This window comes from Dama dama, chromosome 20 (genome assembly GCF_033118175.1).
Source record: "Dama dama isolate Ldn47 chromosome 20, ASM3311817v1, whole genome shotgun sequence".
NCBI classification, from domain to species: Eukaryota; Metazoa; Chordata; class Mammalia; order Artiodactyla; family Cervidae; genus Dama; species Dama dama.
This window is the reverse complement of record NC_083700.1, coordinates 21,426,375-21,447,349: the sequence shown is the minus strand read 5'-3', so window position 1 is coordinate 21,447,349 and position 20,975 is coordinate 21,426,375. Positions and strand designations below refer to the sequence as shown.

The 20,975-nt window shown below is 43.4% G+C and overlaps 2 protein-coding genes across 8 annotated transcripts; both read left to right on the top strand.

Annotated features, from left to right (window-relative positions):
- The first annotated feature begins 463 nt into the window (after nt 1-463).
- CIART (circadian associated repressor of transcription) lies at nt 464-3,968 on the top strand. Of its 3 annotated transcripts, none has more exons than XM_061119909.1 (6): nt 464-546; nt 1,116-1,541; nt 1,707-1,782; nt 2,017-2,095; nt 2,204-2,315; nt 3,323-3,968. In XM_061119909.1, the coding sequence occupies exons 2-6, from the start codon at nt 1,176-1,178 to the stop codon at nt 3,845-3,847; spliced, it is 1,158 nt and encodes a 385-aa protein (XP_060975892.1). In that variant the 5' UTR covers nt 464-546; nt 1,116-1,175; the 3' UTR covers nt 3,848-3,968. The 3 variants fall into 3 exon arrangements, with proteins under 3 accessions (XP_060975892.1, XP_060975893.1, XP_060975894.1); XM_061119910.1 differs by having other exon boundaries at nt 466-546; nt 1,246-1,541; XM_061119911.1 differs by having other exon boundaries at nt 476-546; nt 1,370-1,541.
- Nucleotides 3,969-9,422: 5,454 nt separating this feature from the next.
- On the top strand, nt 9,423-19,650 carry MRPS21 (mitochondrial ribosomal protein S21). Of its 5 annotated transcripts, none has more exons than XM_061120911.1 (4): nt 9,452-9,487; nt 9,734-9,800; nt 9,940-10,054; nt 19,351-19,650. In XM_061120911.1, exons 3-4 carry the CDS (start codon nt 9,972-9,974, stop codon nt 19,529-19,531), a joined length of 264 nt encoding a protein of 87 aa, XP_060976894.1. In that variant the 5' UTR covers nt 9,452-9,487; nt 9,734-9,800; nt 9,940-9,971; the 3' UTR covers nt 19,532-19,650. The 5 variants fall into 5 exon arrangements, with proteins under 5 accessions (XP_060976896.1, XP_060976894.1, XP_060976897.1 ...); XM_061120912.1 differs by lacking the exon at nt 9,452-9,487 and adding an exon at nt 9,512-9,622; XM_061120913.1 differs by lacking the exon at nt 9,734-9,800 and having other exon boundaries at nt 9,423-9,487.
- Nucleotides 19,651-20,975: the final 1,325 nt, after the last annotated feature.

Genomic DNA, 20,975 nt, shown 5'->3' with positions numbered 1-20,975 from the left:
AGCGGAGGCGCTGAAAGAGGGGGCACAGGGGTCGGTTACCAAGGAAGAACCAAGAGTCCCACACGGCAAGGCTCACACCTCAGGTCACACTATTAGTCTGCACACTCCAGCCGCGCGGCTTCACGCACCACCATCCTATTTAAGGCCACGGGCTCCGCCCTTTTTCTCCCCTCCCTTCTTTTCCACTCTTTTTCCATCCTCCTCCTTTTCTCATCACCGGGTCCTCCTTGCTAGCCGCATGTAGGGGCGGAGCACAGAATGCTTACCATCCAACCAATCGTCCCCTGACAGCCGCTTTATTGGCCGAACCCCTGTATGCTGTAGCAAATGGGATGTGAACGTCAGTAACGAGAGTCACGTGTCACCGGCTACACAACCAATGAGGCTGCGAGGTCTGTGTAAGCAGGGGGAAGGCACGTGCGGAGCTGCACGTGTCCCGGAGGGGGAAGGGGCGGGACCCAGTGGGAGGGAGCCGGAGGTGGGTAGCCGAGACTCGAGAGTCTGAGTAGGAGCTGCAGACAGCCTGGGCTGAGCCGACTGACACAGGTGAGGAGATTCAGACGCCAGGGAGCTATCCGCGCGGGAGGATCAGACCCGGTGGGAGTGGGCTTAGGGACTCGTTGCAGATAATGGTATTGCAAGGATTCGCATCACGTGGCAGGTGCGACTGGGAATTGTCCGGCGCAGGGATGGCGATCAGAAAGGTTGGGAAGAGGCGGGAGTTTCTTACAGGGTCCCTAGGTGGGTTCAAGTGCAGCAGATTTCCGGCTTGCTGGTGTAGTGAGCTCAGGTAGAGAGGCTCGCTACGGGGCCAGGATGAGACCAGAAAGGCGAACCGGAGAAAGGGGTCATATCATGTCATTTACTCTGAAATGAGGAAGAACGAACAGTCTGTGTCAGGCTAAGAGCTGCTCTGCAGCGGGCACAAAGGCAATCCAGGTTCTTAATGGAGTGGGGGAGGCGGGGAAGATGACTTTTTCTATTGTGCCCGAGCCAGGATTAATACTGGGAAGGGAGAGAAGAGATGTTATTGTCGTATACAGTACACCCCAGTTTCTCAGTCCATTTCCCAATCCTCAGATTCTGGTTTCAGACCCCCTCGCTTTGCTCTTCAGTTGCAGGTCCTGATCTTTGGGTACTCCGGGAGCTGCTCTCCAGACCCTGCTTCTGAACCTATGGATTCTCCGTCTAGCGTTTCTTCCTATTCTTCCTACTCTCTTTCTTCCTCTTTTTCCACCTCCCCAGTGAACAGTGACTTTGGCTCCCCCTCCGATAGTGAGGGGGAGGACAAGTGGGTTCATGGCCCCAAGCCAGACACTGTTGAGCCGAAGGAAGGTTCTCGGCCCAGCCCTGGTCCTATCCGCTGCAGGCAACGACCCAAGGTTTCCAGTAACCAACATGTAGCATCTCACTCGGAACAGCGGGGCTTGGCTGCTTCTATGTCAGGATCTGGGGTCAAAAGATCAAGAGATGGTGAATTGGAGACCTGTATAAACATCCAGGGTTGTACCACAGAAGGAGACCTGCTCTTTGCTCAGAAGGTAAGAGAAAGCTGGGAAAGTGAGACGGGACCAGAATGGCTTAGTATTCATTTGGTTGATAAGGACCCCACAAGGAGCGTATTGGCTCCCAGGTTGGATGGAAAAATAAGTACTGTTGTGGGCAGTTCTTGGTCTTCTCATACCATTTGTCCTGTTTTCCTACAGTGTAAAGAGCTCCAAGGATTCATACCCCCTCTCACAGACCTACTGAAGGGGCTGAAGATGGGTCGATTTGAGAGAGGTAATTATCTAATTAGTTGCATTCATTTGAGCTAGGTTCATATCTGTCTCTGTCTCTCTCCAGATATGTTTTAAATGTGTATTTCTCTTAAGTCTTTAGGGCCTAGATTATTCCCGTTCTCTCCTGTGACAATTTCCTTAGGTGAATCGATTTTAACTCCCTTCTGTCTTTCCTTTTGCTGACTAAATTCTTGAATCTCAATCTTTTGTCTCACCTTCTCTCTCCTAACCCCAGGATTGAGCACTTTCCAGCAGAGTGTGGCAATGGACAGGATCCAGCGTATCTTAGGAGTTTTGAAGAAGCCACAGATGGGGTAAGTCCCCTTTGCTTCTTTTCTCTTCTTCATAAAGTGCTATTTCCAATCCTGTTCTGTTGCTTTTTTCACACCTAATGGCCTTTTATTTTTTACTTTCCCTCACAGAGAGCGTTATCTAGGAACTTTGTTACAGGTGGAAGGAATGTTAAAGACTTGGTTTCCTCATATAGTTGCCCAGAAGTCATCATTGGGTAGCAGCAGGCACCAGCTGACCAAGGTGAGAACTTATTATCTGAGGAAAAGTTGGGGAAATAACCAAAGGAATGAAGTTATACCTTCAGAAAGGGGCTCCCTCTCCCATTTTCTTCTGGGTCTTTTCATCTTTTCAATAAGTTTCTTTTCAAGGAAGAGAATGCCTACATTCCTTCATAGTCTGATTTCTAGATGTTGTTTGTTTCCATTTTGTTTGGGTCATTTCTAAGAACTCCTGGAGTTTAACCCCATACTGCATCTTGTAGCTTGTCTTTCTGTATAGATACAGAAGACTTTTTACCTGGCCAAATGAATCATGCAAGAAGATTCCACAGCTTGTCTGTGAAAATCTTTTCTCCTTTGCTGCCCCTAAACCGCTTTTCCTCTCCTTTTTACTCTTACCCAAGGATCCTTGTATCCCTCTAGAAGCATAGGTTTTGAGGAATGGTTGCAGTTCTTAAGGAACTCAACATAGAAAATTAGACCTTAAAATACAGAAATTGGAAAATGATGATTCCAGTTAAAAACTTTAGAAAGACGTTCTAAAACAAATTTGTTTATAAAGAGTGAAAATTTGTGAGACTGTTTTATTTTGTATATGTCTGAATTGTTGTTTGGTTGCTAAGTCATGTCTGGACTGTAGCCTGCCAAGCTCCTCTCTCCATGGGTTTCCCAGGCAAGAATACTAGATTTGGTTGCCATTTCCTTCTCCAGGGCATCTTCCCAACCCAGGGATCAAACCTGCATCTCCTGCATTGGCAGGTGGATTCTCTACCACTGAGCCACCAGGGAATCCCTCATATGTCTTAATAGCCAGTGCTATGTAGTGTGTGGTATATATAGTAGGCCTTTAAGAATTTGGTTACTAAAACAGTTACTTAGTCATGGCCCGGCAGGAAATTATCTATTGCATAAAGCAAGGTATGTTAGCATTACAGAGTTCCCAAGGAAAAACCAAGGTTTAAACAGCCAGGTGGAATTAATCTGAAAGCTATCTCACATAATTTTTTCTCTTTTCTTCCCCCTCCCTAGTATTTTCCAAGCCACCACAGTTATCCAGCTGCTTCCTCTCCTGCACCTTCCATGGAAAAGATGGACCAGACACAGCTAGGACAGCTAATATTAAAACCGAAGCAGCCTTGGCACCTCACCGAATGGCCAGCTCTGAACCTCACTTGGATCCACACTACTCCAATTTGCAATCCCCCTCTCAGTTCCCCAGGTACCATCTCCTTTAGCCATGGTCCTTTAGGCACTGGAACCAGCATTGGTGTCATCCTTTTCCTCCAGCATGGAGTACAGCCCTTGACTCACTCAGCCCCAATCACTCCAGTTTCATCTACGACAGCATCTCCTGTCATCCCTGGTAATCATCAGAAACTATCTGCAGAGGGGCCTCATTATCACAATTTGCCAGTAACTCTGCCATCAAATTGTAGCTGTGCCCCTTCCCCTCCTGGTCTACCCACCCTGACCAGAGAGATGACCACAGGACACCTGAAACAGATGAGAAGCCATCCTCTAGTTGCTCCTGCTGTCCATCCTCTCAACCCCTAATCCAGGACCTGAGACTGTAGTTTCTAATTTGTGTAAATATATGTCTCTATTTTTTTTTTTTTTTTTTTACTTTTAATGTGTGCATTCGTGTTGAAGAAAGAGAAATCCTTTATGATTAAATAAATTTTATACTTAAAGAGTTTACTCACTGGGGGAAATTGAAACCTTTTGCCTCAAATACCAGTGTTTCTCCTCTGACCTGCAGAAAAGAAAGGGGAGGGAAATGTTTGTGAACGCAAGCTCCCCCCAATTAGAGGTCTGGATGGGACAATATATGTCCTGTGGGAGAGGAAAAGGGACTCTCTGCTGCTAAATTCCTAGGAAACGCCCTTGGGACAGTTAGGGGTTCAAAACTGGGTCTGTTTTTCCGTTCAGGCTCAGAGACTAGTACCTTTGCCTTTGTGTCTCTCATGCTTGTAACCTTCCAGCTGGTCCAGACTAGCAGGTTCTGCCACTCAGGGCTAGCTCTTTGCTTCCCTGGGAACTGTTGATTCTTGTGGATAAATGCATAATGTAAACTACTGCTGCCAGAGAAGGGACACCAAAGCCAGAACAGCCACTGTGGTCGCTAGTTTTGAAGAGGAAGGGATGCCTTAGAACTGTCAGAATGGTAAGTCCTCTCAGACGCTGGGCCTCATCATTATTCAAAAAGCTTCAGCTGCTAAACGTATGTTACCCGGTGTCATCAGACCACAGAAGTGAAGTCTGTGAATTTACCTACTTCTCCACTTTTCCATGTATTGTTCTTTCTCCTCTATCCCAGTTTCCATCACAACCATGGCCTCTTCCAGCCTCGGCGATGTATCAGACTACCTTGTCATTTTACTTATATTGCATATGGGCTGCGTAGCATATGTCTCATAGCTAATTGTACATCTTTCACCTGTTTCTCAACTCTTCAGTTCTCAGTAGATTATTGTCTCCTTTTATTTCAGACAACATGCTCTCTCTTCTAAGGCAAACTGCTCCAGTTGTGCTTTTGATTACCTTTCACCTCTGGAATTTTTGCTGAATCACTTGTCCCTTCTTTACTTTGTAACTTCCAATTGTTATTGATTTATTTATTTTTCTTCCTCCTGCGAGTATGATCAGGTACCCTCTTCTTGAAAATATCTCTTGACTCTAATTGCCCTCTTTCACTTTCTCATCTTTTTTCTGTAATTCTTTTTATTTATGTATATATTTATTTAGCTGCACCAGGTCTTATTTGTGGCACATGGGATCTTCATTGCACAGGCTTAGTTGCCCCACAGCCTGTGGGATCTTAGTTCTCCAACCAGGGATCGAATCTGTGGCCCCTGCATTGAAAAGTGGATTCTTAGCCACTGGACCATGGAGGAAGTCCCTTTTCTTTAATTCTTCACAGAGGAGTCTAATCATACTCTTTCTGACTCCTTCCTATCACATAATCCTTAAATCTTACAGCCTAGCATCCATGTCATCACTCTACTGCACCTTCTTAGTCACTAATGATCTTACAGAATTTGAGTATCATAAAGTAGCTTCCACCCAATCAGTAGGTCCAGGGGCTTTACAAAGGCCAGGGACTCAGTGCTCTCAGTATCATTTGACACTCTTGGTAATACCTACTGAAGCTCTTTTCCCTTGGATCCAATGTCAGCACACTATGCTAATTCTCCTCTTACCTATCTGGCAACAACTTCTATATCTTACAATAGCCTCACTTCTGCCCACTCCAGAGTATGGGTGTTCCCTTAGGCTCAATCCTTGGCTCTTTAACTATATTCTTTCACTTCAAGTTTTCATCTTCTTCATGGCTCTAATTATTACCTCAACTTAGAAGACTTCTGAAGCTTCCTCTCCAGTCTCAATCTTTCCCATGAGATGACATACTGAATTTATACATTTCTGCTGGACGGTTTCATTTACACATTACTAATACTTAAAACTTAGTAAACATTTCATCGTTTTAGAGCCAAGAGGGTGACATGAGAGCGTGATTAGTCGATTCAGTTGTGTCCTAATCTTTGAGACTCCATGACTGTAGCCCGCCAGGCTCCTCTACCCATGGGATTCTCCAGGCAAGAATACTGGAGTGGGTTCCCATTTCTTCCTCCAGAGGATCTTCACAACCAAGGGACCAACCTGTGTCTGCTGCATTGGCAGGCAGATTCTTTACCTCTGAGCTATCAGAGAAGCCCCAAGAGGGTACCATTTGTAATTAATTCAACTCCATTTTATAGATGAGGACACTTAGGTAGCTTGTGGAAGACAACAATGTGTCTTACAGGACTCTTGTTTTCCAGTCTGATGCCTTTTCTAGTGTTGACCAATCAAATTAGCATTCTTCCTGTTCTGCCTTTTTACAGCCTCTTTTTCTTCTGTTAATGCTACCTACAGTACCATCATTTTTCTAGATAACTAAGTTTAAAATTTGGTGCTGTTTAGTCATCAAATCCTTTTTATTCTATATTTGGGATGGCTCTTAAATTTGTTTCTTCCTTTCCATTCCATCACCACCTCTTTGGTTTAAATCTTGACTATAGTAATAGCTTCTCTTACCTCTAATCCCTTCTCACTTATAAACAGGTTAATTTTCCAGAAACAATGCTTTGCATGTCATTTCCTATTCAATGGCTTTCTGATATTTTGAGAAGAAAGTCCAAAACATTTAGTCAAGGTCTCTGTTTCTCTCTCTGCTACCATGCATGATCCCTCTGTTCCAGGCTGTTTGTTGTTGCTTGCTCCCAGAAACTGTAAGCCTTTTTGCCTCTAAACTCTTTGTTCATGCCACTCAGCTTGCCCAGCCTTTCCACCCTCTTTTAACTAAGTCCTCCCAATTGTTTGCCCTATTAAACACAATCTATATGCTTAGGCTTTGGCCCTTTACTCCATCAAATGAAAGGAGGTATATAAACTGCCTAGTACAAGGTTTGGTATCTAATACCCTGATATAAGGTTCTCAAAAATGCTACTTTTCCTCTTCCTTTCTTTCAAAATATTTTTCCATGTTATCCTTTTTGATTCCCATGACAAATTTTGTGTGATTGAAGGCACATATTAGTTCAATTTTTACAGATGAGGAAACAGACTGAGAGTTTGAGTAAGTGGTCAGCGAAGCAAGATGTATGCTTTGTGGGCCATACATCTTGCTGCAACTACCCAACTCTGTCATTGTAGCCCAAACAGTCATATCTAATATATAAACGAACGGCAGAACTGTGTTCCAGTAACTTTTTTTTTTTAATTTATTTACTTTTGGCTGGCTGGGTCTTCATTTATGTGAGCAGGCTTTCTCTAGTTGAGGCAAGTAGGAGTTACTCTTCATTGCAGTGTACAGCCTTCTCGTTGCAGTGGCTTCTCTTGTTGGGGACACGGGCTCTAAGTGCTCAGGCTCAGTAGTTGTGGCGCATGGCCTTAGTTACTCCAAGGCATGTGGAATCTTCCCAGACCAGGGATTGAACCCATGTTCCCTACATTGGCAGGCAGATTCTTAACCAGTTGACCACCAGCGAAGTCCCAATAAAGTTTATTTACAAAAACAAGAATGGGGCTGGATTTGACCTGTAGGCAGTACTTTGCAGACTACTGGTTTAAGTGACTTGTTCAAGGTCATATGCCTGATGAGTATCAGGATTTTGATAGAATCCAGATCACCTGACTTCCAATCCAGTGTTTTTCTACTACATTATGCTGCTGGCTGTATAATTTATTTTGCATTCATCATACACTACCTTGTCATACTATTTATCTTTTTGGACACTTACTATGTTTTGGTAGTTCAAGAGGCAGTGGAGGAATTTCCCTGGTGGTATAGTGGATAAGAATCTGCCTGCCAAAAAAAAAAAAAAGACTCTGCCTGCCAATGCAAGGGACAAGGGTTCGATCCCTGGTTAGGGAAGATTCCATATGCTGCAGAGCAATTGAGCCTGCCTGCCACAAATACTGAAGCCTGAACACTCTAGGGCCAGAACGCGACAACTAATGAGCCCTTGTGCCGCAACTACTAAAGCTCATGCTCCTAGAGCCTGTGCTCTGCATCAGGGGAGGCCACCGCAATGAGAAGCCCAAGCACCACAATGAAGAGTAACCCCTGCTCCCTCAACTAGAGAAAACCTACATGCAGGAACAAAGACAGCACAATCAAGAATGTGAATGTGATGTGAAAGTTGCTCAGTCGTCTCCAACTCATGGAATTCTCTAGGCCAGAATACTGGAGTAGATAGCCTTTCCCTTCTACAGGGGATCTTCCCAACCCAGGAATGGAACTGAGGTCTCCTGGATGGCAGGTGGATTCTTTACCAACTGAGCTATCAGGGAAGCCAACCAAAAATAATAAGAATAAATAAGATGTAGTAGAATGACACAAAGTAGGCATTCCATAAAAGTTTGTTGATAAGCATAATCATATCTCAGACTAGCTCTATTTTGGTTACTTTGAACCTGGCTTACTTCAAGGCAGGCTTCAGTTTTTGTGTGAGTCCTGTTAGCATAACTGATGAGGATGCATCTGTCTGTGTGTATGTTCCTGTGTGTTTCAGGGGAGTTACCCAAAGAACGGTATTGCACAAGTACCTGGTTGACATGCTTTCTTCTTCTGAGCCTTTCCCTATTGTTTTCCAGTAGCTATTTCCAGTAGATCTGAACTTATATGAATACCCATAAAACAAGATATATGTAGACATAACATGAATAAAAGGAAAGCTGGTTCTACAATGAGGAAAAAGTTAAAAAAAAGTTATTTCTTCTAAGTCTCACTAGGAGACAAATGGGATAGAAGCTGGCATAAAAGAGTCTTTGATTCTAAATCCTGTAGATGACTTTTCCGATTCTTTAGTGATTCCACTTTATTTAGTGAAATGTCTAGGGAGATGGTGATATAGGAAACTGATAGTATGTTATTTCATTTCTTGCCCTCAGTTTTTTTGGGTGTAAAGCTGTTTTCCATCCGGAGTTCGCTACGTTGTGTCCTATTCTTTTGTGACCACCCCCCACCCCCACGGACTGTAGGTAGTAGCGCGCCAGGCTCCTCTGTCCATGGGATTTCCCAGTAAAGGATTCTGGAGTGGGTTGCCATTTCCTTCTCCAGAGGATCTTCCCCACCCAGGGGATCGAATTCAGGTCTCCTGCATTGGCAGGTGGATTCTTTACCTCTGAGCCACCATGGAAGCCCCTTCCACCCTGAGAGCAGCTCTCAAAGAATCTGTGTCCTTTATGAAAACAGGAACCATGCTCAGGAAGCTTCGCCTATTTCTCTCATTTTCCGTCCGGAAAAAGAACTAGATTAAATATCTATTTAAGGTTTAATAGGATTACAGCAGAGATTGGCACAACATTTTTAATCAACTTTACTTCAACTGGAAGGGGAAAAAAAGATTTAATAGGATTAAAGTGTGCAGAATCGGGCTGACCTCAGAGGCCAAAGGACCGTAACTCCGCGAGAAAGCGAGGAATCTGTTTTGGGACAATTTCAGGCAACAAGTACTTTGCTTTGCCAGCTGTAGAGTGCTGACCCAGGGCTTGGCAGTGGCTGACGGAACCGAAAAACCCCCTACTCCTGCCAGAATGTTGTCATGGTTTCTACGTAGCGTCTCTTCCTTTTCAGCTTCGTTGTCCCCGTGCGATGACGCACTTCCGCTTCCTGTTGGGGCGGGCTCCCAGTTGGCTGGGTGCTAAGGGGTGAGGGGCTCCTGCTGGGAGGTGAAAATAAGGCGGGTGTGGCGGGAGGGAGAGATTCCGCGCGGTTGCCCCCTTTCCTAAGCACAGAGAGGCTGTGCCCAGTTCCCGCCCCAGACCATCCTGGGAACTTTTGCGGTAATTAGGAGGGGGAGGGGGCGCCCTCGGCGCGTCCCGGTTCTTCCGTGCCCGGCCAAATAAACCTCCGTGGGTATACCCTGCTACTGTCTCGTTTCTTCCCTATGGCAGGGTTTGTATTGGCCAAGTGAGCGGGGGAATCTTGATAACGAGTCACGTGTACCTTCCAGGATATGAGGTAACACGTGTCCCAGACTTCTTTTCTGAGCCCATTGCATTTCCAGACCCTAAATAAGCCACGCGGTTCTGTATTCTATTGTGTTTCTCTTTTCAGCTGGTCTCTATACTTTACTTCCCCTTTCTCCATCGTACTTTAGGTCCTGCAGATTGAAGACTTAAATCCAAGGTCATGGCAAAACATCTGAAGTTCATTGCCAGGACTGTGATGGTACAAGAAGGGAACGTGGAAGGTGCATACAGGACTCTGAACAGGTAACTGGTTGGGGACCAGAATCAAGACTAGGCCAACCAACTCTCTTGAGAAGTGTGGTGGTTATTCTGTCCCTCCCTCTGTCATTTGCTGTTGACCAGTGCTCAGTCGTGCCTGACTCTTTGCGACCGCATGGACTGCAGCGTGCCAGGCTTCCCTGTCCTTCACTGTCTCCTGGAATTTGCTCAAACTCATGTCCATTGACTCGGTGATGCCATGCAACCATTTCATTCTCTGTCACCCCCTTCTCCTCCTACCCTCAGTCTTCCCATCATAAGTGGGAAGACTGATGAGTGAGTCTTCCCAGTGAGTCGGCTCTTCGCCTCAGGTGGCCAAAGTATTGGAGCTTCAGCTTCAGCATTGGTCCTTCCAATGAATATTCAGGGTTGATTTCCTTTAGGATTGACTGGTTTGATCTCCTTGCTGTCCAAGGGACACTCAAGAGTCTTCTCCAGTAGAATTCAAAAGCATCAGTTCTTCAACGCTCAATCTTTATGGCCCAATTCTCACATCCTTACATGACTACTGGAAAAACCATAGCTTTGACTATATGGACCTTCGATGGCAGAGTGAGGTTGTTTCTAACCAGTGCTAGCCCAGGTGTTCACAGTCTTGGAACTTCTCAGTCCCTCAGTTTACTGTCTTTAAAAATGAAGTTCTTCCCCAATCCGAACAGTGTGAGGCATATTCATCCACAATCATTCCTTTGATGATGAACCTGAATTCTATCCAAGACTTTAGGAAAGAGCCCAAAGGGAAAACCGAGTTATAATATTGCTAGTGAGCAGGAATATAGTACATGATACATGGAAAGCTGAGTGAGAGATTGGTGTGGGACAAGGCTAATGGAAAAGGTGAACTCAGATTTGGGATCTTAAAGGAGCAAGCAAGTGATGGAAAAGTGAAACAGGTTCAGCAGATAGGTTACAACATAAGCAAAAACATGGAAATAAACTGGCTGAAGTGGAGGAGCTGTATTGAAAGGTTTTGAATGCTAGGCTGATCCCTAATAAAATTATGTTTTCTAAAGAAAATAGTTCATTAATCTTCTCTTATCACCAGTTTTAAGGATTTTGACTTTCATTTATCATTTTCTCTCCCCAATGAAGCAGAGTTTGGAGAAACAAATGCTTGTTGAATTGAATTATATGAAAGAGATAATACATGAGCTGATCTTCTGCCTTAAGGCCACTAAGGTGGTTGCTTTATTGAAGAAGTAAGAGAAGCCTGGGAAGATTAAGTTATATTCCTTGGGTTACAATTATCGAATGATTGAAAGGAGTATAAAACACACACATTTTTCTAGTGCAGTATTCTTTGCTCCACGTTATAGATTACTTACTAGCTTCTGTGGAAATGGGGAGACCTATGGCAGTCATTCTCCAGTTAAGAATCCTTATATGATTAGGTTTAAATGTAGGTGGGGTTCTTGGGGACTAAGTAGATAAATGAAAGAGAACCTACTTCTTAGCGAAGCAGAGAGTTCTAAGTGTGGAGGGCTGGAGGGCAGAAGACCATAGTAGGTGAGAACAAAGATGCTATCAGAAGCTGTGTGATTGAGAAGCAGTTGCAGGCTCAAGATGATTTGTATGTCTTTTAAAAGAGTCAGCCTCTTTACCTTTATGGTGTCTGTATGTGCCAGTCATATCCTTGCGAAGAAGCTATTCCCGCTGTACTTTCACTTAAGATGAAAGGATAACAGGGCAAGTAAGATAACCCTATTTCATGTTTCTCTATAACTGCTCTTTCTAGACTCTTCTATTTCAGACCTTTAAGTGGCATGTCTGTGGGAAGGTTGAGATGTCTAATGATCTCTGCCCTTACACTGGAAGCACTAAGTGAATATCTTTACAGAGTCTGTAGCTAATTAGCTAGTGAGCTGAAATGATGCATTTGGGGAAGGAAAGTCTTCCAGATTACCTCACCCTTTTTCTGACCTCTCCCTGTAAGTTTTTTTCTGTATGGTTTATTTTGGTGAATTTAGATAGGCTTTGTTGTTGTTGCTCAGTCAGTAAACCGTGTCTCTCTCTCTGCAACTCCATGGACTGTAACACACCAGGCTTCCCTGTCCTTCACTATATCCTGGAGTTTGCTCAGATTCTTAATCCATTGAGTCAGTGATGCTATCTAACCATCTTATCCTCTGCTGCCCTCTTCTTCTTTTGTCTTCAAGTCTTTCCTAGTATCAGGGTCTTTTCCAGTGGGTCAGTTCTTCACATCAGGTAACCAAGGTATTGGAGCTTCAGCATCATTCCTTCCAGTGAATAGTTAGGGTTGATTTCCTTTAGAATTGACTGGTTTGATCTACTTGTTTTCCAAAGGACTCTCAAGAGTCTTCTCCAGCACCACAGTTCAAAAACATCAATTCTTCAGCACTCTGTCTTCTTTGTCCAATTCTCACATTTGTACATGACCACTGGAAAAACCATAGCTTTGACTAGTTGGACTTTTGTTGGCAAAGTGATGTCTTTGCTTTTTTAATACCTGTCTAGGTTTGTCATAGCTTTCCTTCCAAGGGGTAGGCATCTTAATTTCATGGCTGCAGTCACCATCCACAATGATTTTGGAGCCCAGGAGAATAAAATCTGTCACTGCTTCCATATTTTTCCTCTTCTGTTTGCCATGAAGTGATGGGACCAGATGCCATGATCTTAGATTTTTGAATGTTGAGTTTTAAGCCAACTTTTTCAGTCCCCTCTTTCACCTTCATCAAGAGGCTCTTTAGTTCTTCTTCACTTTCTCCCATTAGAGTCATGTCATCTGCATATCTGAGGTTGTTGATATTTCTCCTGGCAATCTTGATTTCAGCTTGTGTTTATCTAGCCTGGCATTTTGTGTGATGTACTCTGCATATAAGTTAAATAACAGGGTGACAGTATACAGCCTTGTTGTACTCCTTTCCCAATTTTGAACCAGCCAGTTGTTCCATGTAAGGCTCTAACTGTTGCTTCTTGACTCCGAGTACAGGTTTCTCACAAGACAGGTAAGGTGGTCTGGTATTCCCATCTCTTTCAGAATTTTCCACAGTTCATTATGATCCACACAGTCAAAGGGTTTAGCATACATAGTCAATGAAGCAGAAGTAGATGCTTTTCTGGAATTCCTTTAGTTTCTCTATGATCCAGCAAATGTTGGCAGTTTGATCTCTGGTTCCTTTGCCTCTTCAAAACTCCGCTTGTATATCTGGAAGTTCTTGATTCATGTACTGCTGAAGCCTAGCTTGAAGGATTTTGAGCATTACCTTGCTAGCATGTGAAATTGTACAGTAGTTTGAACATTCTTTGGCATTGGCCTTCTTTGGGATTGGAATGAAAACTGACCTTTTCCAGTCCTGTGACCACTACTGCCTTTTCCAAATTTGCTGACATTTGAGTGCAGCACTTTAACAGCATCACCTTTTAGGATTTTAAATAGCTCAGCTGGAATTCTATCACCTCCACTAGCTTTGTTTGTAGTAATGCTTCCTAACGCCCTCCTGGAGGAGGGAATGGCAACCCACTCCAGTATTCTTGTCCTTTAGCTGCCTTTTCTGTATGTCTCGCTTAAATTCTGGCTTCTCCTTATTTCTCTCATATTTTTGATAATAAGTTGCATGCTCCGCAGTTTAATTACAGCAGTAGGTATGACAGCAAATGAGAAGAAAGGAAAGTGGTTAAAGCTTTAGCATGTTTAGAGCACAAATATAGTCTTACAAAGGAAACAGCCTATGTGTCTACCCAGTGAGATCTCCACAGAACGCTTGAGCCACCAGAGAAGCCCAAACAAAGCCTGCTGCTGCTGCTAAGTTGCTTCAGTTGTGTCCGACTCTGTGCGATCCCATGGATGGCAGCCCACCAGGCTCCCCCGTCCCTGGGATTCTCCAGGCAAGAGTACTGGAGTGGGGTGCCATTGCCTTCTCCGAAACAAAGCCTAGACAGAAATAAATACTTAGTTGTTTGGATCAATGCCTTTCCCTTAGTGTGCCATGTCTTCTTGGCTTGCATCTTTTTACTCTAATGAAGGAGTCTGGCTCAGCTTTTTCCTCTCTTATTTTCTTTTTGCCTGTGGGCACCATAGTAATTTGTCTTTTGAACCTCAGTGGTTTTTACTGGAGAAGCAGAGTGCTGTTATAAAGCACGGCACTAAAGACCTGAATTCTACTCTTAGCTCCATTTCATGATCTTGGGCGGGTCAGCCTCACTGAACTTCAGTTTTCTAACCTGTAAAGAGATGCTGGGGACTTCCCTGGTGGTCCAGTGATAAGATCTCGAATGTGGCACAGTGCAGCCAAGAAAAAAAGATGATGTTACCTGCTTAATCAGTTTCATAGAATTATAATTAGGATCATGGATGTGAAAATGCTATCTAAACTCTAACGTGCCATTTTAGTAAAGGTAATGTTGTGGCCTTCTGAGCTAATACTCCCAAGAACTGTGTCTGTTATAATGTAACTTAATCTCTTGAGCTGTGGACATTCGTCAGTCACCTAGAGCAGTGGTCCCCAACCTGTTTGGCCCCAGGGGCCAGTTTTCGTGGAAAATTTTTCCACAGTTCTGGGGTGGGGGGATGGGCCAGGTGGTAATTCAAGCAATGAGGAGTAGCAGATGAAGCTTTGCCTGCTCATCCACTGCTCATCCGCTGTGTGGCCCGGTTCCTAACAGGCTTTGGACTGGACCAGGGGTTGAGGACCCCTGACCTAGAGGATTCATTTTTGTCATACATTTACTGATATTTGCTCTTTGCCAAGTATTATATTAAATGCAAAAGTGAAAGATTTAATCTGTAACCTTAGAAAGCACACAACCCAGTAAGGGAGATTTTAAAAATTAAAAAACCAAACATATCCAAATACATTGTCTGATCAGTGTTTTAACAGTGTGCTGTGGCATTGGTTCTCCCTGGACCATCAGCTGCGACATCACCTGGGAGCTTGTTAGAAATGCAAATTCTTGGGCCCCACCTTAGACCTGTATGAAGTCAAAAAGTGGAGGTGACACAGCAATCTGCGGGTGTTTTTAATTTTTAAAAATTATTTATTTTTGGCTGCACTGGGTGTTGCTGCATGTGGGCTTTCTCTAGTTGTTGCAAGTGAGGGCCACTCCCTGGGTGCGGCGCACAGCTTCTCTTTGTGGTGACTTATCTTGTTGCAGAGCATGGGCTCTAGGACTTGCAGGCTTCAGTAGCTGTGGCTCACAGACTGAGTTTCCCTGATTCCCGGACCAGGGATCGAACCCATGTCCCCTGCATTGGCATGCAGATTCTTAACCACTGGACCACCAGGAAAGTCCCAACAGTCTGTGTTTTAACAAGTTTTCTAGGTGGCTATTGCATGAGTCTAAACTTTAGCTTGAGAACCACTGTGCTTTGGGAACAGAGGGAAGGCATGATTAATTTCTCCTGGATCAATTTACAAATGTTACCCATTGGTTTGGGCCTTTGAAGAATAAGTAGCATTTTATACAACAGAAAAAAGAAAGGAAACGGGCTTTCCTGGTGGTCCAGTGGTTAGGTGTCTGCCTTGCAATGCAGGGAACACAGATTTGATCCCTGATCTGGGAGGATCCCACATGCCTTGGGGCAGCTGAGTCTGTGCACAACTGTTGAGCCCACATGCCGCAACTACTGAAGCCTGCGAGCCCTGCAGCGTGTGCTCCACGACAAGAGGAGCCACTGCAATGAGAAACCCACACGCTACGGTTAGAGAGTGGCCCCTGCTTTCCACAACTAGAGAAAGCCTGAGCACAGCAACGGAGACCCAGCACAGCCATAAATAAATAATTTTTTAAAAAGTTTTTTTAAAAAGGAAGCATTCTAAAGAGCATCGTGAACAAATGTAAAAAATAGATATATAATGTGTTTGGAGTAAACACATAGTTCAGTGTGACTGGACAGGCTTTTTAGGGCAAGTTATTAAAGATAAAGCTAGAGAGAAAGGGAGGATGAAGCTCAATTATTTAGGGCTTTGAGCTTAGACTAGTGGTTCCCAAATTTATGTGCACTTTGCAATTACTAGGGGAACTTAACAAACCCTGCTCATGTCCCTTCTTACTTGTAATTTAGTTGGCCTGGAGAGGCTTAGGGTTTGGAATTTTTAAAAGATCCCCAGGTGATTCTAATGTACAAACAAGTGGGAACCACTGGGTTAGACTATTTTGTTTATTGGGAACAATTTTTCTTTTTTTAACATCAAAGTGACATGCTCTGATTTATGTTTTAGGACAGTAATTGGTGTAGGGAAAGAGAATGGAAATAGGGCAACCTGTTTATCCTTCACAATTCAAATGAAGTATCCTTTAGGAAGCTTTCATAACCACCTTATCCTCAAGTCCTCTCCTGTGGGTGTCTATAACCATATTTCCCTTATCTTTGCATCTATCACACTCTATTGTAACTCTTTTGTCTTTACTAGACCATGAGGGTAGGAAACCATGTCAAAGTTTGTTTTCTATCCTCAGCATTTAATGCAGTGTCTGGTATAGAGTTGATATTTCATAAATACTTGTTGATTAAGTGACCAGTTAGGGGATTATTTCAGTACAGGTATAAGATAAGGATCAAATTAGAGCTGTAACCATAGGAAAAGAGAGAAGGGAGAGCTCTAAGAACTATTTCAGGTTATAGAATTTATAAGATACTGTAAATGTGGGTGTAGGAAGAAAAGAAGTCCTAGTCCAGGAACATGAGATTTTAGCTTGAGTAACTGATGATGCCATTAACAGAGAGTGTAGAGGAGGAAGAATAAATTTTAGTTGGAGATAATAAGTTTGTTTTTTTGTGAGGTTTAAGGCAATTGGAAGCATCATCCTAGCTTTTAAGACTGGAACTGAAGATAACGATTTAAGAGTCAGCAGTGTCTGGGTCAGTTCTCAAGTGTGGCTCTACATTAGAATTACCTGCGGGGTCTTTTAAAATATACCCAGTATAAAACCCCACTGTAGACCAATTAAATCAGAGTCTCTGAGGAATGGGACCGAGGCATGAATACTTTTTAAAGGCTCTTAAGCCTCCAACTAATAAAAAAAATAAAAAATAAAGGGGGCATACAAAAATAAAGGCTCTTAAGGAGATGATTCTGTTGTGCATCAGGGTTGAGGCCCATGTTATAGTTTAAGGGAATCATGTAGAACCAAAAAGGAGGGAATTTACAGTGAGAATCTGGAGCAATACCAACATTTAAGGGTAAGTGGAGGAAGAAAGACAGCATTGGAGACCCTCTGTGGGCAAAGGTATTGAGTCTTTGGTGCCCTCCTTTTCTACTGTACAACTTTAGTGTTGGATCCACTTCTGGGCATGACTGTGTTTTCAATAGAACCCGAATTATCTGCTCCTTCCACCTCTGGGAGTTTGAGGCAGTTCCCTTGCCTCCCATCTCCCTGCCATTAAAACCTAGACAAACTAAAAAAAAAAGAAAGAAAAAAAAACCTAGGCAAACTGAACTTAGAAATCAGCAGGAGTCTAAAAGATCCCAAAGGATGGTGGCGCCCATGTCTATTCACATTTGTAATGTACCCAAAGCTCAAATCTTTTCAAGCTCATGTTCAATCTATTATTGTTACCTTGGGCTTCTGGTATAACGTAGCAGCAATACATAGGGTTTCCCACTGAGCAGAAGGAGCAGGTAGTTTCTCTTATTTTTATTTCCTGCTTCTGTCTCCCCTCTAATTTTGTGCTTAGTTGTTCAGTCATGTCTGACTATGTAACCCCATGGACCACAGCCCGCAGGCTCCTCTGTCCATGGGAATTCTCCAGGCAAGAATACTGGAGTGGTTTGCCATGCCCTCCTCCACCCAAACCAGGGATCGAACCAAGGTCTCCTGCATTGCAGGTGGATTCTTTACCGACAGCCATCTCCAATTGTGTTTCTGACTGACTTTTTATGTGTAATGAAAGGAAAGGGTAGGCAGGAATGGGGTCATGTAAACAATGCAAGATTGGAGGGCAGTAGCAGCAGGTGCCTCTAGACTTCTCAGGACCAGCTGATGATGGGTTGAGAGGGAGGGACAAATTGCAGATTGAAGCCAGAGCACTCAGGAGCCTCAGGATGAGGTAAGTTATAGAATAAGCCCCTGTGTCTTCTTGGCTCAGTGAAAACGAAGAGGTGATTTTGAGGTATGCATGTTATGAATCCAGCAAGAGAAACTGTTGAAGTAGTTAGGTGGGCAGGAAAAAAAACAAACTGAGCTAAATTAAGATGAATGAAACACAGTTTCTGCCTTCAGGGATTTTCAGTCTAAGGAGAGAGACACCTATATAAATAACTAACAGGATGGCAAAATGAAATAATCTCTAAATAGGTGTACAACAAAACAAATGATCTTCTCTCTAAGATGAGAGAGGTTTGTGGAGAGATGGTATCTGGATTTGGTATCAGAAAGATGTGGAAGGGAATTCCCTGGTGGACCAGGGGTTTGATCCCATGCCTCCACTGCAGGGCGCACAGGTTCAATCCCTAACTGGGGAACTAAAATCCCATATACCATGTGGTGTGGCCAAAACAAATACATAAATAAAAATTAAAAAAAAAAAAGAAAGATGTGGAAAATCTCCCAAGGGGAAAAAAAAATTGTGGAAAATCTTGAAGGTTGGCAGTTTGGAGCTGTGGATGGCATTCTAGGCTGAGGAAGCAGCCTTGAGTAAAGACCTGGTATTTTTTTTTTAAAAAAGCTACTACAAACACTTTAAAAAGAAGACTTGGTATTAATGTGTGTTCAGGGAGTAGTCAGATGTGTGGTTGGAGCATGTGGTACATAGGAAAAACATGATTGAGGCTCTTATTTTGATGCTCCTATCTGTATCACTGGTGTGATAAGGGCCTCTTCTTTCCCTGTATGAAGTAGGCCCAGAGATTTCCCAAATGTACATAATTAAGCTGCATCAGCTCTTAAACACAGCAGGGGTGGAACTACATTCTCCTCTTAAGGACCAGGTAGGAATCACCTCTAGTTATTTTTTTCCTACTGCAAATGACTTACCCCATTTGAAGATTCTGAAATGGGTGAGACCATTGGTTGAGACCCCCTGCCACTGCCATATCTCTCAGATGTGTTGTGGTAGGAAATAAAAATGGTTGAGAACATGATAATGACGGTCAACTCCCCAAGAACAAGGACCGTATAATTAATTGCCTTTTTATTTCTCCACATATTACTGTTTGGGGCCTGGCCTGTATATGTAGGCAGTGAATGCTATATTGTCACCATTGCACACTATCATTTTTACAGATACCAATCGTTTGGTCAGTTGACTTCTGATCATTGTGAAACTGGAAAAGAATAACAATAAGCCTAAGCCTCTAACTTCATTGTCTGTCTTTATACAGAATCCTTACCATGGATGGGCTCATTGAGGACATAAAGCGACGGCGGTATTACGAGAAGCCTTGCCGTCGGCGACAGAGGGAAAGCTATGAAACCTGCCGGCGGATCTACAACATGGAAATGGCTCGCAAGATCAACTTCTTGATGCGAAAGAATCGGGCAGATCCATGGCAGGGCTGCTGAGGCCTGTGGACAGGAGGCCCAGTATGAAAACCCTTATCCAGTTGTCTGCACCTCTTTTCTTCCTCCAATCCCATTTACCTTTCTTAAAATAAACTCAATCACATATATGCAAGAAGCAATTCCACTAGTCAGCAGTGGATACTCTCTTTTATTAAGTCAAAAGACAAACTGAGTCAAAAAGTAGTCTAGGGATAGAATGTTGGTTGCCAAGGGCTGGTTTGACAGGAGGGGCATGGGAAATTATTGTTTAATGAGTATGAGTTTCAGTTTGAGAAGATGAAAAGGTCTGGAGATGGATGATGGTGGAACTTGCACAGCAATGGGAATGTACTTAATGCCATGGAATTGTACACTTAAATGATCAATTATGGTAAATTTTATGTTTTGTATATTTTACTGTAATTTTTTAAAAGGCAGTCTGAGGTGGGAAATTTTTCTCAAATGTAGTAGAGTATATCTCCCATGTTCTAACTAATTTTTATGAAACTCAAAGCAAGATCTTACGATTGGAAAAGGATCTGTTCCTCTTTACTGAACTACCTTCCAGCTGTTGGCAGGCAGTTCAATAAAGGGAGAGGAAGCATATGTGTGTGTGGAGTAAGTCCCACCTCTGAAACACCCATCACCCAGAGTGGTTGAGGGCTGAAACCCTTCCTCAGGAGAATCTTAAAGACAGTCTAACATTTACCCCTGTTTGGTCTTTTCTTTAGTTTTCCTAAAGGAAGCTAATGAAGGGTTGGTAGAAATGAAAGCAGTAGATGGATGGTAGGAAAGAGGGAATGGGGGAGTGTTAAGAGAAAGCCAGAAAAACCTACAGCGGTGGTTCTCAAAATGTTATCTTCAGATCAGCAGCATCACCTGGAAAACAGCTTGAAATGGAAGTTTTAGACCTACTTTAGACCTTCTGAATTGGAAATTGAGGTTGGAGCCCAGCAGTCTATTTTAACAAGCCCTGCAGGTGATTCTGATGCCTGATAACATTTGAGAATCATTGCCTTATAGTACTCAAAGGAGATTCCAGGTGGAGTTCTGACTACCACCCCTCCCTCTCCTCAGCAGGCACTTCAGGTGAGAGCTGGGGCATCTGACCACTATGGGAAGACCAGCTGCGAGCTTCCTCTCCTATTGTGTTTTCTCTGACCTTGGTCCCCTGACAGTCATGCCTGCTAGTACAAAGAGAGTTAGTGCCAACCCCTGTAGAATGCAAAGGGTAGTCACCTCTCCTGACCCTGACTGGAGCCCTCTCAGCATTAAAAAATTAAGAGCAGACTGCCTCAACTCCTACCTCTCCACATTACTGGTGTTCAAACATTGCCCCCTTGTGGTATAGCAGCGTGACTTCAGATTTGTTCTGGTTTTAATTCTGTCGTGTTTTTTCTCATTTTCACGATAACCATATTTACTGATTAAATATGTGATGGAACAATTTTATACAATCTCATTT